The sequence below is a fragment of the Pelodiscus sinensis genome, chromosome 1 (genome assembly GCF_052426305.1).
Source record: "Pelodiscus sinensis isolate ZL-2025 chromosome 1, ASM5242630v1, whole genome shotgun sequence".
NCBI lineage: Eukaryota > Metazoa > Chordata > Testudines > Trionychidae > Pelodiscus > Pelodiscus sinensis.
This window is the reverse complement of record NC_143052.1, coordinates 220967718-220984387: the sequence shown is the minus strand read 5'-3', so window position 1 is coordinate 220984387 and position 16670 is coordinate 220967718. Positions and strand designations below refer to the sequence as shown.

At 42.5% G+C, this 16670-nt stretch overlaps 1 protein-coding gene across 2 annotated transcripts in view; it reads left to right on the top strand.

The window, feature by feature from the left end:
• The window catches only part of WWC3 (WWC family member 3), a 194937-nt gene that overhangs the window by 74807 nt on the left and 103460 nt on the right, over positions 1 to 16670 (top strand). For both annotated transcript variants that reach the window (XM_075915044.2, XM_075915035.2), the window contains exons 2-3: positions 369 to 478; positions 5127 to 5330. In XM_075915044.2, the coding sequence (XP_075771159.1) occupies positions 369 to 478; positions 5127 to 5330 (314 nt within the window). The remainder of the gene's footprint in view (positions 1 to 368; positions 479 to 5126; positions 5331 to 16670) is intronic.

Here is a 16670-nt window from a genome sequence, read left to right as displayed (position 1 = left end):
ATAAAGTTTCCAATGAATGTGAACCACAATGAATTCTAGCTCTGTTCTCACATTGTTACTACAATATGGGGAAGAAAAACTGGCAAGACTGCATGCCATCATAATTAAATAGTTTAACACAGAACCTGAAGGGAAAAGTAGTCTGACCTGTTTTGAAGGTATCTGTCAGCATAGTTTCTAAATTAATTTTTCATTTTCTTTATACACTTCAGTTTTTATGTATTTAAAATTACTATTGCATACTCAAGTGTCTTAGCTATTTAACCTTGTCAGATAAGAGGTTTGATATAATCAAAACACATATTAAATAGCAGTACTTGCAAAGTGAACTGTGCATTGAGTTTATTTTCATTATTTTTTTTTTACAGGATTACTAAGCCATTAACATTTGCTGACTGTGTTGGCGATGAGCTTCCTTTGGGATGGGAAACAGTTTATGATCAACAGATTGGAATTTATTACATGGACCATATAAATCGTGAGTAGAAGTGAAATTGGTTTTATGAACGCTCACAAGCTGATACTCCAGCTGCCCCAAATGCAATCGTGATGTCATGTATTCAATTTCCACCTACTGTGAGAAGCCCATGGCAAGTTACTTCTTGCAGTGTTTCAGTTTTCCCAAATGTCAAATGGCTATACTGATCTCCTTTGGTAAAGTGCTTTAGAATCTATGGATGAAAAATATTTCTTTGAAAAATCCCTATTACTATTGTGCTGCAATGCAAAAGGATATCTAAATAGTCCTTGTTTGAATAAGTCATTTATAATTTCATTTGAGTTAATAATTTATATTCAGAAATAATTTTCCAAAGTAGATGTATTCCTAATCAGTGCCTCGAGTTCTCTTTTTGACAGAAAAGTATTGAAGAAGCTTGACAAAAAAGCAGTGCAAATGCTAATGCTGCTGGAATGACAGCATTTTCAGAGTGCATTGAGTATTACATAACTTTCCAGCAGGTCTGATGATGGAGGGGGAGGTGGGGCAAAGAGGGCAATTGCCCATGAGCCCAGGTGATTTAAAAAGGGGTGGAGTCCTGCAGTAGCAGTGGTGATGGCCAGAAGCTCCATGAGCCCTTCTAAATTGTCAGAGTGGGCCATAAGGCTTCTAGGCATGCGTGGGGTGGTACCTGTGGCTGTAAAGTATGTTGGGTGAGCATGTGGAAGCACTGGCCATGCTGGAAGAGTGCAGACAGAATCTCACTGGGTACCAGTCAGTAGAGGTGCAGCACTGCCCAAATGTCAGGTGGACCTCGTCCACACGGGTGTGGTTTGTGTGTGCATGGGGTCTATTGACTGTTCTGCTCCAAAGCCTGTAATTGCTTTACAGTGGCTCCCTTTTAAGACCCACACCCCAAACCCCAAAACGTGCTATAAGGAAATATATGGTGGTTTTCAGCATAATTTTAGGATTGTTGATAGATAAATTACCACATCTTTTTATTTAAATCAGCAGTCTCATCCTCTCCTAAGTATCACATACCTTATGCTTCCACATAGCAAATCAGTGGGCTTAGAATGACGACTGAATATTTGCATTACATTTTTGGGGAATGTGGATGGGTGCTGTTGCTGAGCTTCGTATTGCCACTGGCTGGCACGCTTGCCAATCATATTTTTTTAAAACATATATCTTACCTTTATAGCGTGGCAATAATGCCACTGTTACTGTTGTGCTGCTATCTGTATGCTGCTTATCACTAATGAGCACATACTTTCTGTATTTTGCGAATTGGCAACTAACTTCAGTGGTAAATAGCACTATCTGCAAAACCAATTTCAATGCAATCTCTTTGGAATGTAGTTAATTTAAAATAATAGTTTAAAGGTAATACCAGTTTCTGAACTGCTGTGCATATTTTTGTGGCTTTCACAAAAATATTTTTCACTTGATTTTGGTGTGTGAAAAACACACACAAACACTTCTTCCCTCCAAAAACAAACAACCACCTGTTAGACATTTTAATGCAGTCACTAAAGGGATAAATAACCTACTGAATATTTCAAGATCCACTGAGAAATTATAGCACTGTGTAATTCTTGCTGTTAAGAATATTGCTCATTTTAATTATTTTTATTTGAGGCACCAGGAGAATTTTATAGAAGATAGAAATTTACCTTAGACTTTAATAATATATTGTAATATGTACATAAACACTACAGACACACACACTGTACATGTAGGCATAGTATAAATCTGAATATTATTACAAAGTCAGATTTCATTATTTAGTAAAGGATTTACAGTATGGTAGATAATAAACTAAACACAAAACTCCTGTTGGCATACCGTTGCTAAAAGGGCTAACAAAGCACCCAAGTAGTAGGATTCCTTTGTTAGGAACTAGATTCTCCATGCCATGGAACAAAGATCTGTTCGTTTTTTGTTTCTCTTTTTAAAGCTTGATTCTAGTGCAGGTGTAGAATTTAGGGGCGTTATAGGGAAAAATCAGAAGCAGTTCTGTTGCTTACAGTAGCAATTCTGAGATCTTCCTAAAAATATTTGCCACAATAGCTGTTGGGTGACAGTATCTGGTAAGAGAGCGGGATTGCTCATGCATTAGACTTTTTTCCATTCTTCTTTACTCATGATCTGGCTATATACCCTTTCTAGCAGCCAGAACGCAGTGTATCAGTATACACTGTGGCAAAAATGAATGTATTAATTTCAAGAAACATTGGGAGAAGATGCAGGAGAGGGTTTAAATCTGTGCTTTTCAAAGTCAGTGCATTGTAGAAACCTTCAAAATAAAGCAGCAACACAGGCTTCTAGGCCTCCCCTTTCTTGGACAAAGCTATTGAGAGAGAACACCAAGGGCTGAGATAAAGAGGATTTTGGCCAACGACTGTCCATTTACATTAGGAAACCCCGGAGCAAAAGGAATCCTCTGTAAATCACAGCGCTACCTTCAGAGCTAACCCTCATCTCCATCTCATCCTGTTAATTCTGGCCTTTGTTGATACCCTCGCTAAGCTGGTGTTGGATCCTGTCCAACCATTTCTTAAGAAGCGTCAGTGGCTGCCAACCACAGAATTCCTTTCCTCTCCTCCTCTGAGTCTTGGGAGCCTTTTGAAGTCTCCTTTAACCAGTTGCACATTTCCCAGTTGGGAATAACATATTCCATGTTCTTGGCCAGCTAGGGCGGTACTCAAATGACTATAGAAATTTCAGTCAGCTATAAAAAAATCTAAATTAGTGGCTATCCAAATCTAAAACACCTTCCGTTTCAGTTTCTCTATAGTAACTGGTACAGTCTGTGCTCCATACGCTTATTTCAGGCCAGAATACAGAGCATTATTCCTCTTAAGAATGTCAATGTTGTACTTAACAGGTAGTGACACTTTTTATGGGATATAAGGGTGTGTCTGTAGAGCACTCTAAACTTGAAATAAGATACGCGAATTGCATAGCTTATTTCAAATCTATTTCAAAATAGGCTTTTTCAAAATTTGGTGCTATCTACACAGAACCAAATTTCGTAATAACACGCTGTTTTGAGCCATCCCTTAACCCTCGTGCAACAAAATTTACATGGATGGTGAAACAGCGCGCTCCCGTTATTTTGAAAAATATTTTGAAATAATGGGAGTATTTCTAAGACATGGGATAGCTATATTGGGATACCTCCTGAATTTGAACATTCCAAAGACATTTATTGGGGTATCATAGTTCTGAAACATTTTAAACATTTTCACTTTTTAATTCCCGGAAATTGTCATTTCTGTAGATGTTTAGAAATCAAACTGTTCTCAAACAACAGAGCTGCTTGTATATCTGTGGTGATCTTTTTAATATTAGTTAGAAGGGAGACTTAGTTTTTTATTTTTGGGGGCTCAATCACTAAAATCTCAAATTTCACAACAAACACAGACATATTTAAATAGCTTTAAGTCTTATCATTAGTACCACCGAAGAGTTGACTTGCTTCTTTCCTATCAGAGTAAACCAAAAGCAGAGTTTTAGGAAGGGAGAAATGAACTTAAAATATCTTCTTTGCTTGTTCTGAGTGTCTGTTTTGTGGCTTATTCTACATTCCTCAAGAGGGTATGAGGTTTCAAAAATCATTTTATAAATACATTTTAAATTCATAACAGAAATAATTTATCTGGTGTAGTTAACCTGTGGAATGCCCTATAGTAGGTTTTACTGTAGCTTAAGTTTGAAAAAACAAAAACCTAGATTATTTTGACAACTATGTATTGCACCTGTATATATTGATTAACTGTAAAGATTGATGGAAATGGAACAGAAATGTTAGATAAGGTAGAAGCATATTTTACCACCATACTGACTAACTCAGTTCTGAAATATGGTGGCAAGATGCTTGTCCCCTGGCTGTCTTACAGATTGCACAATCATTACCAACAGTGAAGCTGCAGTAATGGAAACGAATGCCTCTAATTCTTGTAAACACAGTCATAGCATTCACATACGCAATGGGACTCTACACAGGCAGGAGGATGCAAAACTTCTCTTCCTGCCATTTTTTCCCCCAGGTTTTGTGTTCCGTTGTGTTGAATTTGTGGACCACTGAAATGTTTGCATGAACATACCATATTGAAACTTTTCTATATTATGAGCATATATTTAGAAGGATTTCTTAATACTAAAAACAAGTCTTACTTTCAGTCTGATTGTAAACATTCTCAAATGTTAAAAGGATAGTAATGAAAGCATCAAGCTTTTTAATGGCTGTTAGGATAAAAGAAATTAAAATTAAGCATGTTAAAAGTGATTTCCTGAATCTAGTATTGAGATGTTGATTTGGCTTTTACTTTGCTCTGGGTGTATTGTGATTAAGCCATCAAAATGGTCTAATTTATTTTAAATTAAATTGACTGAATAAGGTCATTTAGGGCTGAAAAAATTGGTTTTTAATGTCATCTCTAAGATATTAATACATCTCTAAGACTCAAATATAAGGGACAATGCAGTTAAAGTTCCCCTTTTTTTCCTCTCTTTACTGGTGTGATCTTGATCTTTCTATTGAGTATAGTAGATGTCTTAGAGACAGACTTCACTTAGACTCTTTGAGCTCATGTCTTGTGCTTATGAACTATCAATGTAGCTATTGAGATAGTACTTGTAATTCGTGGAGTAATATGACTTAAGTTTTTCTCCTCAGAGCTCACACAAATTGAGGACCCAAGAGAGCAGTGGAGAAGAGAGCAGGAGCGCATGCTAAAAGAATATTTAATTGTTGCCCAGGAGGCACTTAATGCCAAGAAAGAGATCTATCAAATTAAGCAGCAGCGTTTTGAGTTAGCCCAAGAAGAATACCAGCAGCTGCACAAATTGTGTGAGGAAGACAGTCGCTCCTATGCCAGTGGTGAGTTTACTTGCATTCTCTTGTTCATAGTGTTTTTCCACTATTCAGGGTTTACAGGTGATCTGAGAGCTTGCTCCCATCATTCTGCCTTTAGTGATGTAAAAGTTTAAACGACTCAAAGGTTGCTATGTTAGATTCTTGGAAGAAATGATGTCTTAAAAGGAAATAACTCTCTTCAACGAAATTTTTCTTCACTATAACTAGCAGTTTCATTTTAATGAACTTGTACTTTCTGTCTTTTACAAAAGGCTGATCTTTTTCTACATCCACAGAGTATTGAAAGCATTAATGTAGTAGAGAGAATAGAAATAGGCCAATCCTAGTTTCTGTTTCTCAGCTCTATGAAATTGAAGGCCATGTTACATTAATGAAAAACATTTTCTTTTCTTCAATATTTTAAAGTATGTATGGATTCTGGTTACATGCATGCATTCCAGTTTCTAAAGGTACAGTTTGTCTAGAGTTTGTCTTCTGCAAGGTACGATGGCAATTCATTGTGTTAGCTTGCAACACTGTGTACTAGAGCAGGTGACAATTTTACCTGCCTTAAGCTAACTCTTAGAAAATTAAGGTTTCCTTAGCTCCATACACAGTTGTTAATAAATATATTGCAGGTTGAACCTTTCTAGTCTGACACCTTTGGGACCTGATTGGTTCCAAACCAAAGAATTTGCCATACCACGATAGATCAGTATTGCCTAGCAGCATTGCCAACACTTCCACTGCTTACCCGTATGTTAGAAGACATTTAGGGGTTAATTAGAGCTAAATAATAACAAAAACATTGAGTGAAGAACATAGCTAGGGGTACATCTACACTGCAAGATTCTTTTGAAAGAAGCTTTTTCGAAAGAGCTCTTTCAGAAAAGCTTCTTTCGAAAGAGAGTGTCCACACCTCAAAACCGGATCGAAAAAGTGATCTGCTTTTTCAAAAGAGAACGTCCAGACTGCATGGATGCTCTCTCGAAAGAAAGCTCTGATTGCTATTCACAGAATGGCCACCAGGGCACCTGTGCTTTTTTCAACTGCCTCTTTCGAAAAACGTCTCTGTTCTACATCCACACATGTCTTTTAAAAAAGATGTTCTTCCTCGTAATTTGAGGTTTACCAATGTTGAACCCCCCCCCCCCCCCGCATTCTTTTGATTTAATTTTGAAAGAATGCGATTGCAGTGTGGATGCGGGTGAAGTTTTTTTTGTGAAAGGGCAGTTTTTTTCAGAAAAACAATGTAGTCTAGACATGCCCTAGGCTAGGTCCTTCAACCGACCTTAATCGGTATTAGATAACAACATAGCGGCAAGATTTAAGGCGAACAGCGTTTCAGTACTTCAGAGTTAGGGAGGCCTGTGGACCATGAAGGAGCTAGCAGAGGATGACTGGATTATAGAGTGGGGAGAAGTAAGTGAATCAGTTCTTCTTACATCATTCTATTTTTTTATGTAACAGTGATCAAAGAAATCCTTAAGTAAGCCTTTAGTCAATCTTCTAATAATAATAATAATCTAGAATCAGACAACTAGTTTGAACATCAGCTTTTTATCTTGGAGGAACTTGTTTGCTTGTTCCGGTCTCAAACAGTGCCTTTATAAACATAGGACGAAGTACAGGTTGGACTTCTCTGGTCCAGCAACATCCGTGGTCTAGCATGATTTTAGTTAGCTGGATGTCCACTTATTGTGACTGTGCTCAAGTTTCCTGTGGTTCCATAAAGTTTGTTTACAGCCACCAGCCCTGGCTGTCAGTCTTCTGTGCTGTTATTTAGCTCTAATTTATCCCTAAATGTCTTCTAAGAGTCCAGTAAGTAGTGGAAGTGTTGTAATGATTTTATAAAACATTGCTTCCGTGCCCCCTCCCCCCCCCAGTGTTTCGGTAAATTCTCTGATTCAGCACGGGTTAGGTCCTGAGGGTGCTTGATTAGAGAGGTTCAACCTGTGCAAATACCTAGGATCCAGCAGAGACACAACTGTGTATCCCTGCAATAATTATCTAAAGGAGAATGGGGGACAAATGGAGGACTGGGTGGAGGTTCGTTGTATGTCAGGCATGAAAATGGAACATGTTTCGGGGGAGAAAATGGTATTTAGTATGGGCTATGTAGGAATGGGGTTACCAAAAGAGGAAAAGGCAAGATGTCTATTAGGAGAGGATGAAATGAGTGAGAGTCCAAAGAAGTTTGGATAACAGTTGATGATTAACTGAACCCATTGAGGTTCATCCATCACTAGTTGAGAGTTGGTTTTGATGTGGCTTTATGTGCCAAGCTGGACATTTTATGAGAGATGACTTTATAATGTGAGCACCACAGAAAGCTTCTTTTCATATGCCCAACTGCTCATTGGTGACTGTGGTGGAATAGACATAAAAGGTTTCTACACATGACTGCCTTCACAGTCCAACTTACTGTCCAATCCCAGTACAATTTATTCTCTTTTATTAGTGCCTGCTTTTAAATATAAAGTTTACTTACATTTTGATATTCAGAGCCAGGAACAGAGATGTTTGATACATGGCTTTGGCATTTTGAAGGGCTCAGAGCCAGAGTGTCCAAACAGTTAAGTATATTATGTAGTACACAACTAGATAATTTATGTAAGAAAATTCCTTTAATAACTGTATAGTAGCCTTTTACTAAAAGGCTACTTTGTTTAGCTAGTTCTTAAATGTTGTTCTTGTTTCATGCGTAATGTCATAACACTCAATGTCTTTTTACCTTGGGGATCCCTCCAAGTCGTAACTGTCATAGTCTTTTTATACCGTTGTCAAAATTAAAATGCAAAAATGCGTATTTTTAAGACATTATGGCAGAGGAGGATTGGAAATATTGTGGCTGGGGAACTCTGCTGCCATGAAAGATTGTGTACGTCTGGTGGGCAGAGGGAGAATGTGGCTGCTGTGGCGCTCAGGTTTGAGCTGGGAAGCAGGAAATGGGGATTTCCAAGGCACCAAAGGGTCCTGGGAGCAGATAGGAACACCAAGAGCTTCCTTCTCAGTGGCTGCACCCTCTCACTCCTAAGTGTGAGAATCATTCTCCCTCTGATGCTTCTTTCTCTCATTCTCAGTCAGTTTCTATCCCTGCCTCCCCTCCTACCAGTCGACGAAAAAATATTGTGAAGGGTGTTGAGTATCAGCAGTAATATTCCGTTATTTCAGAATGGAACCACTGTTAGGAAAAACTGAAGATCTTCTGTCCAGATCATTGTTCGTTTTTCTTCATAGCTGAACTTCTTTTAATAACTCTATGTTGCAATTATAGGACATTTTATATAAGATGACAGATTTACTAACACAAATGTTAAACATATATTCAGTGAATTATATATTTGGTCTATAGTATCAAAGTATTAATAAAACAGGATGCTACCAAAATCTGCTATGCTTTCCTTCAGAGGCTTTCCATAATAAGTGAGACTTGAATTTCTATCCCTTCAATTTGTGATGAAGTTGACATGTCAGAAATTCTCTTGACTATGTCACCTGTGGCTCTTGGGTGCACATGCACTTCCTACGTATAGGGTCAGATTATTATTTTTTGAATAGTGGTGTCCTTGGGGCCACCCTGTGCCTCTCTGCGTACTTCCTATGAGGTTATAAAGAGTGCGGCAGCCATGACTCTTCCTCAGCTCCCTCTTACCACAGCAAGATGGAACCGGGCAAGTGTACAGCCCACTGTCTGTCTAGCTGAAGACTCCATTTTAAAAAGATCTTGGTGAAGAGGTATCTTTATACTTTCTATCTTTGATTAATTAGGATGATCTGGGGAGGGTGGGGGAAGGAACCCCCAAAAGATACAAGTACAATGGGACTAGGTGCCTCTCACCAACTAATGATAGTTTCAACTGTATCAAATCTGTAATGGACTCATTTCTCAATTGGACAGACTTTTCTGGGATGTCTTTTCTGTTGGGGCACACTTGCCTGATAACCGCTCGGTGTGTACATCCTTCTCAGTGAGTGTGAGCAAATTGAGGGATGTATGGTTGGAACTGCATTAACGTGCCCGCCTCCCTGTTTTCTTTCCTCTTCGCTCCCAACACTCGCTACCAGCAAGCACCACAACTCAGGATTTGATAATGAAAGGAAGGGAGTGAAGAAAACTCCAACACTTTATGCTCATGGAGTACCCTGGTATGGGGATCGTTGCACCAACCAGGGCTGAAACTGGGTGCGAAATCAGCATGAATGTCCTCTGAACCAGCTCTTCTGGCATAGACAACATCCTTGGAGCCACATGGAGCAAAAGAATGGGAAGCGCCACACTGAGACCAGAGTATAGAGAGGCATTGTTCTATAAAATGGAGAAGAGGCATCCATTCCTCAAAGGATGAACTGCTTACATTTTTTTTACCACGGAGAGTGGTACTGACTAAACTGAGACCAGTGAAGGCATCAACCCCAGTATAGGACTGAGTTATACTCAGGTTCATCGTTAATATTGAAGTGGCACTGGGCCCTGGAGCCAACTTTACAGCGACTACTTATTTCATCACCATTGTTGAGCTATGGCTTCTTTCCAGGGCCAAGCACCTCATGCCTCCCTGTTACCATCTACAAGTGGCCTTGGACATGTCCTGGGGGGATCCCTCTTGCAGGGTGTAGCCACAAAGACAACTGGAATGTCATTAAGCAAACCAGTCGCTTCTGGGCTAGTATCCATATAGGTGGCTACTCTGGCCGTACTGGGGACCAATCACCTCTGGTATCCCACAGCAAAACCCTCTCATGGAGGTACAGGAAGAGGAAGAGATTAGGCTCCTCAATGATATCCTGACCAGAACCACTGACACCAGAGCCACGCATTAATATCCAGGAAGTAGGGACAGTGGAAAAACAATGACGTCTCCATCCAAAGGGCCTTTATTGTTTCCTGGCTGGGTGGTCATACATTTTCTAGCCCTAGTGACCTGTGACTTTAAAGTTCTCCAGGATCTTCCAACGCGTAGTGAAGACCAAGGCTAGTGAAATGACAGTGAACCAAGAGAAATCACACAAATTCTTTTAATTTCTTCATCACATTGGCACCATCCAGAATTGTGTTTCCTTACAAATGAAGGAACCCAGGAGTGGACTCTGCATATCCCAGCTGTCATCCAGCCCACATGCAAACTGGTGGGGAAGCATCATCAGGTGCCTCAAGAAACCTGTGAACACTTCTCTCGCCAAGATCCATGATCAATTAGTAGTTGCAGCAGTACAGAAAAAAATCAGAATTGACAAACGGCATATACTTAGACAAACCATGAGACACTGTTAGCCCAATATAATTTCTTGATGGAGGAAAGCATGACACACTCAACATGCCACAAGATGTTGGGAAGCCATTAAAGGAGGTCATCTGAGAAGGCAAGACAGTAGCTAGGAGAGCCTCACAAGCTGAAATGAGTTCTTCTAGCACAGTCAGAAGGTAGACGGCCATGAGCATGAGAAGGGCCTCTTGGCTTGGGACCAGAAATACCTAGAGAAGTTCAGGATACCAAACAAGATCTGCTGTTGGAGGCATTGAGCTCTGCAGCTAGTGAACTGGCAAATCATGCCATTCTTTAAAGGATACTGGGGCCATCCTGACATGGTCTAGGCTGTCCAAGTTTATATTTCAGAAATATGGCACAGACTTGAAATACACCTAGTCCTCCTTTGCCCCTCTGGGAGCAACTCCCTGCTTCTCTCCTATTCTTCCTAGTGGTTCTTCCAGCTCTGGGTACTGCCACTGTGGCACCTATTAAGGTTCTGTGCGGGTGCTGGGCATGGAGTCAGATCCTCTAGTATGATGGAAGGGTGGGCAGGCTGGCTAAGCAGAGTTGAGACCGTATGTGCTACATTGAAATATGGAATAAAAAGCATCCCATACTGGTTTAGTATGGGACAAGCAATTTTGTATATACATTGGGGATGTCCCTTGTAGCTAAGTACTCCATCCAGACTCAGGGCTGCCACACCTAGCAGTATGGCCGTTGACTGGTTAAGTACAAGGATAGGATCCAGGAAATTCTGGTTCTAAGTAGGAAAATATGTCAGAGAGACCTACTCATGTAAATGGAACAGTTGCTCAATATAGGCAGCCCATTATGGTCTGGACATGACTCAGACTCCAGGACTGAAGATCTTCCACTACCAGCTACTATTGAAGCTGTAGGACTTGCACATAGCTCTTATAAAGGTCTGCTTCATAGTGATTTCAGCTTGCCACGTGCCTTTCCTTCAGTGCTTGGTCTTTTATCATCCCACAATATCAGAGTTTCTCAAGAGACTCATACACATGGTCAGAAAACCTGTTCCTGCTTGGGAATTTAGCATGATCCTCCTGTGAAACTTCCATGTGAACCCCTCTCAGAATGTTCCCTGGATTAACTCTCTCTGCATATGGTCTCCCTCCTGGCTATTATTTCAACCAAGAGAAGATTCAGGCACTTATGGCTGTGTCCCCTTGTATGACCTCCCATAGTGGAAAGATGGCTGTGAAATGACATCCAAAGTTCATTCCAAAGGTGATCGCTGATTTTCATATAAACCAGCTGGTCATCCTATTTGTTTTCTTCCTGAAACCACACTGTTCACAGGGGAAAGAAAATACGTATACTTGACATTTCCAGGACTTTGATTTATTGTACTGACAGGACCAAACTATTCAGACTGTAACCCCATTTGTTTATTGCTTTTGAATAAGGTCCAGCTGCTTCTTCTCAAAGGGCATAACACAAACTACTTCACTTGCCTGTCAGCTTCTCCCACCAAGCGTCAAGTCTCAGAGACCCCTCCAGAGTGCAGGAAGTATCCTCTGCCTGCTAGAGAATTTTGCAAATATCAGCAACTGCCAAGGCAGTGATTTGGAGTAATCCCCCGATACTTGTCAGACACTATTCCTTGGACTAACCTGCTAGGCCGTACACTAAATTTGTGAGAGCTGTATTATGAACCCTATTCAGCTGATGCATTCCTACCATCCTGAGTGGAGAGGGAGGGATGAAAACTGCTTGCAAAAGTGGTTGTCTTGGTTGCTGACTCCTCCCTAGGAGGCAGCCCTACATCTGAAGCTTCTATTTTACACACACCAGGCTAAAGCAAGACATATTATCCCTCCCCTTTTGGTGGTAAAATGCCAGGTTTCGTCAAGACCCACTGTGGGCATTAAGTTAGCTGCCACTTTTTTTGGGGGGAGAGCTGCGAAGGAATTTTTCCTTTTATCACCATATTGGCTTGGGTGCAGTTAGGATTTTTTTCACTTTTCCCCACAGCAGGTTCAGGAAGGGCTTTGTTCGTGCATGGCATAAAGGGCAGTGGGCTACATGTTGCAGCTCAGTAATTAAGTGTAACATGGATGTCCAGTGCAAGTACTCCATAGGAAAGATAACACAGTGACTAGAGATGTTAAATGTTGTTTAAAAAGGTATTGCTACTGAAAATCTTTGTGGTTATTGCAGAGCTCGCAGCATGTATATAAAGCTTAAATAAGCTTCATACTGCAGAGTCTGCAGCAAAGCCTCCCCAGGACCAGAGAAGACTTTTAACCAATAGCATTAATTGATAAGCACCAGCATATCGGTTGAACTATAACATTGCTAGTAGCGACTGGATAAATAGCTTGAAAAATGAAGAGGTGGTCATTAAAAGAACAAACAAGAGGGGACTCCTAGCATTGGTACAACAGAGAGCCAACACCCCATTCTTGTAGCCAACCTTAACCCTCAGGCCCATATGTAGGAATTTCTGTGGGAGGAGTGTGCGCTTTTTTTGTAAATGTGGACCGCAAGGGTGCAATCGCACCTTCCCCATGGCCCCCAGGTCAGTGTGGTGCAGCCAGCCAAGGGAATACATGAGCAGAATACTGCCTGAGCCCAGAGATGTTAAAACTTAAACAGCTAATTAAGTAGTCAGTGGAATCTTCATTTACTACTCAATTAGTCGATGGGGCGGGGGATGACTGCTTCAGTCCCCACCCTGCTTGTGCCGGGTTCTGCGCTGCACCTCTGCCTTTTAAATCTACTAAGGGCCACGTGACTCTTACTCCATTTCAAAGGTAGGCAGAGCCACAGCACCACTGCACCTCTACCTCCCCTGGTTGCCCCTGCCCCCCTCTGCTCCCCCCCACTCTGATGGTGCTAGGGTAACTGGCTTTTAAGCTGGCTCCCCCCAGCACTGGCTCCTGCTTCCCTCCCCACCTTGCTGCCTCTGATATAGGGGGGGCTCGGGCAGCGAGGCAGCCCAGTGCGCCTGGGCTGCTCCATTGCTGGCTTTCCCGAGGCTTTGCAAAGCCGAGGGGGGGGAGGGGGGGGGCTCGGGCAGCGGGGCACCCCAGGCGCGCCTGGGCTGCTCCGCTGCCGGCTTCCCCGTGGCTTTGCAAAGCCGCGGGGGAAGCCGGCAGCGGGACAGCCCAGATGCCCCGCATCTGTCCCGCTGCCGGCGTCCTCAGAGGCTTTGCTCCCCGTCTCCCTGGTCTGCTGGTCTCCAGCAGACCAGGGAGACGGGGAGCAAAGCCGCGGAGGACCCAGGCGGCGGGACCGCGGTGCGTCTCAGTCCGCTGCCCATGTCTTCCTGGTCTGCTGGGGGGGGGGGGGGGCAGCTAGTACGCCCCCCCCCCCCCACCGCCAGCAGACTAGGCTTTTCTCCGGACGCCTGTGGCAGAGCAGCTGGGGTGCTGCCGCTTGGTGCCGCAGCGCCGCTCTGGGCGCTACTGGACCAACCCAGCAGCACCCCAGCTGCTCTGGTCCTGATTCAGCCGCTGGTGGTCAGTTTCAGCAGCGGCTGAATCAGGACGCCTGGGGCAGAGAAGCTGGGGTGCTGCTGGGTTGGTCCATTAGTGCCGAGGAGCGGCCGCGCTACTGGAGCAACCCAGCAGCACCCCAGCTGCTCTGCCCCAGGCGTCCTGATTTAGCCGCTGCTGAAACTGACCAGCGCTGACTACAGGAAGCCCGAGGCAGAGTTGCTCTGCACCGGGCTTCCTGGAATCAGCTGCTGATCAGTTTCAGCAGCAGCTGACTTGGGGACGCCTGGGGTTCTTAAGTTGAATCTGTATGTAAGTCAGAACTGGCGGTCAGTTTCAGCAGCGGCTGAATCTGGACGCCAGTTCCGACTTACATACAGATTCAACTTAAGAACAAACCTACAGTCCCTATCTTGTACGTAACCCGGGGACTGCCTGTATATCTATAGATAGATATAGTACACAAAATGTAGTGATAAAAATAACATTACAGGACATTTCGGACAAAAACCAATACAAAAGTCTCTAGTCACTTAAAAAATTCACGGCCAAGTCCATAGATCTTCAGAGAACTTGACAAAGAACAAACATCAAATTAAAAAAAAAACTTTAAAAATACAGTAATATTCTCACACTAAAAAAAAGCATCCCAACCATGTATTTCAAATTTAATACTACTGCCCCATTATGTTCTGTGTGGTTTTTAAAATTAAACTGAACTGAAAGTAAATTAGCACAGTTTGAAGTGCCTGTTTCACTCCAGCTTGTTGATCTCTGGTATGGTTTCCTCAATTTTTTCTCTTATGAAGATTATAGCTTTTTTTATAGTTTTAAAATTCAGGTCTGTCCCAGACTGCAAATATGAGAGGTTCAAAAACAATATGGGAGAGACTCCTATCTCAGAATAATTGCTTCAGCCTGGCAAAAAATAGCATTTGAATTTTCTTTGAAGAAACACTGTAAACCAGGTACATGCTGATTCTTTTTTTGCCCTGGAATTTAAATATGACATCTGTGTTGGCTGCCTTATTGTGCATCCATGAAGACTTTGAGCTTAAGGTGCTTCAGCCCCCCTGCTCTAACCCAATGCCCCACCCCATCCCCAGCGCCAGGTACCCCCAACCCCCTGCCCTAACCCAGTGCGTCCACCCCTCCGCCAGAGCCAGGCCCCCCAGCACCCCGCCCCTTCCCCCATCTAACCCAATGCCTGGATCTCACCAGAGCCACTGCAGCCACATGCTTCTCCCTCCAGGCGCTGGGGCGTGTGTGCAGAGCGGCCGGCTGTGAGCAGTCCTGGCATGTGGCTCCGAACTAACAAGAGCCCCATTTCTTGGAGCAAAGAGCCTTATGTGGTTCGAGAGCTGTAGGTTGGCCACCCCTGCAATAGCAGTATCTTCTGACTGCTCCTTATTTAGTTTCAGCAGGAGTTTAATGCATCAAGCAAATGATCATAGTTTCTGTGGGATATAAAACCCCTGTGTGGACTTGATTATCTGGTTTTAAAGTAAAATATTGGAGTGTAAAAATATCTTGTCAAGTATCAGAGGGGTAGCCGTGTTAGTCTGAATCTGCAAAAGCGGCGAGGAGTCCTGTGGAACCTTATAGACTAACTGAAGTGTAGGAGCATAAGCTTTCGTGGGCAAAGACCCACTTCGTCAGATGCATCAGGTCCCAGATGCATCTGACGAAGTGGGTCTTTGCCCACGAAAGCTTATGCTCCTAAACTTCCAGTTAGTCTATAAGGTGCCACAGGACTCCTCGCCACTTTCAAAAATATCTTATCTTCTTAAAAAGATTATTAGCTCTCTCTTCACTTCACTTGTTAGTTCATTTATGGTAGGCTTGTTCATATGCTGTGTTCTCTCTTCTGTTTCAGACACACATATCCCAATTCTCATTTGTCCCAGCCCTGATCTTACAGCAGGATTGACACCGGGGAAGGGAGGACAAAGTAAAGAATGTGGCTTTAAGTTTTTGTGTTCACCATTTATGGAACAACTAAACTGAAGGTTTATCAAGGTTCCAGTGTAAATAAGAGTAGTCATAGGGCTGTTCTAACACATGCTTTGCCTTTAAGAGCACTGGGAATTAGAGAGTTCCTGAAATACTGGAATGCAAAGGCTATAGCAGGGCTTGGAGCAGGGGCCCTATATTAGTTCCCCACTTTCCACGTAAACTCCTGCATAGGGTATCAGGATATTTCCACTGCTGTGAATTGGGTGCCCACATTATGGCTCATTGTGGAGATCCTAGAGTGGCAGTTGGCCTAGTGGCACTAGATGGGGATTCAGGAGATCTGAATGTCATTCCCAGCCATGTCCTGGCCTGCTAAGTGACTGTGAACAAGTCCCAGCACTTTACTATGCCTCAGTTTCCCAATCTGTGAAATAAGGCTAACAATGCTGTCCTTCTCTGTAAAGCACTTTGAGATGGATAGATAAGTGCTCTGTAAGAGTAAGATATTCTTGTAATAATTAGCCAAGAATCACATAGCCAAGGTGAAATCCGTTCCTCAGTGCAAGGGCTGTGGGAGACCTTCACACAAATAAACAGAGTTCCATTGCAGGGCAAATGTATGCCTCTTTTGGTGTTAGTCTGGCCTTTGCTGGCAAGCTCTCAGGGTCAGGGAAGCTGACAAGCTGTAG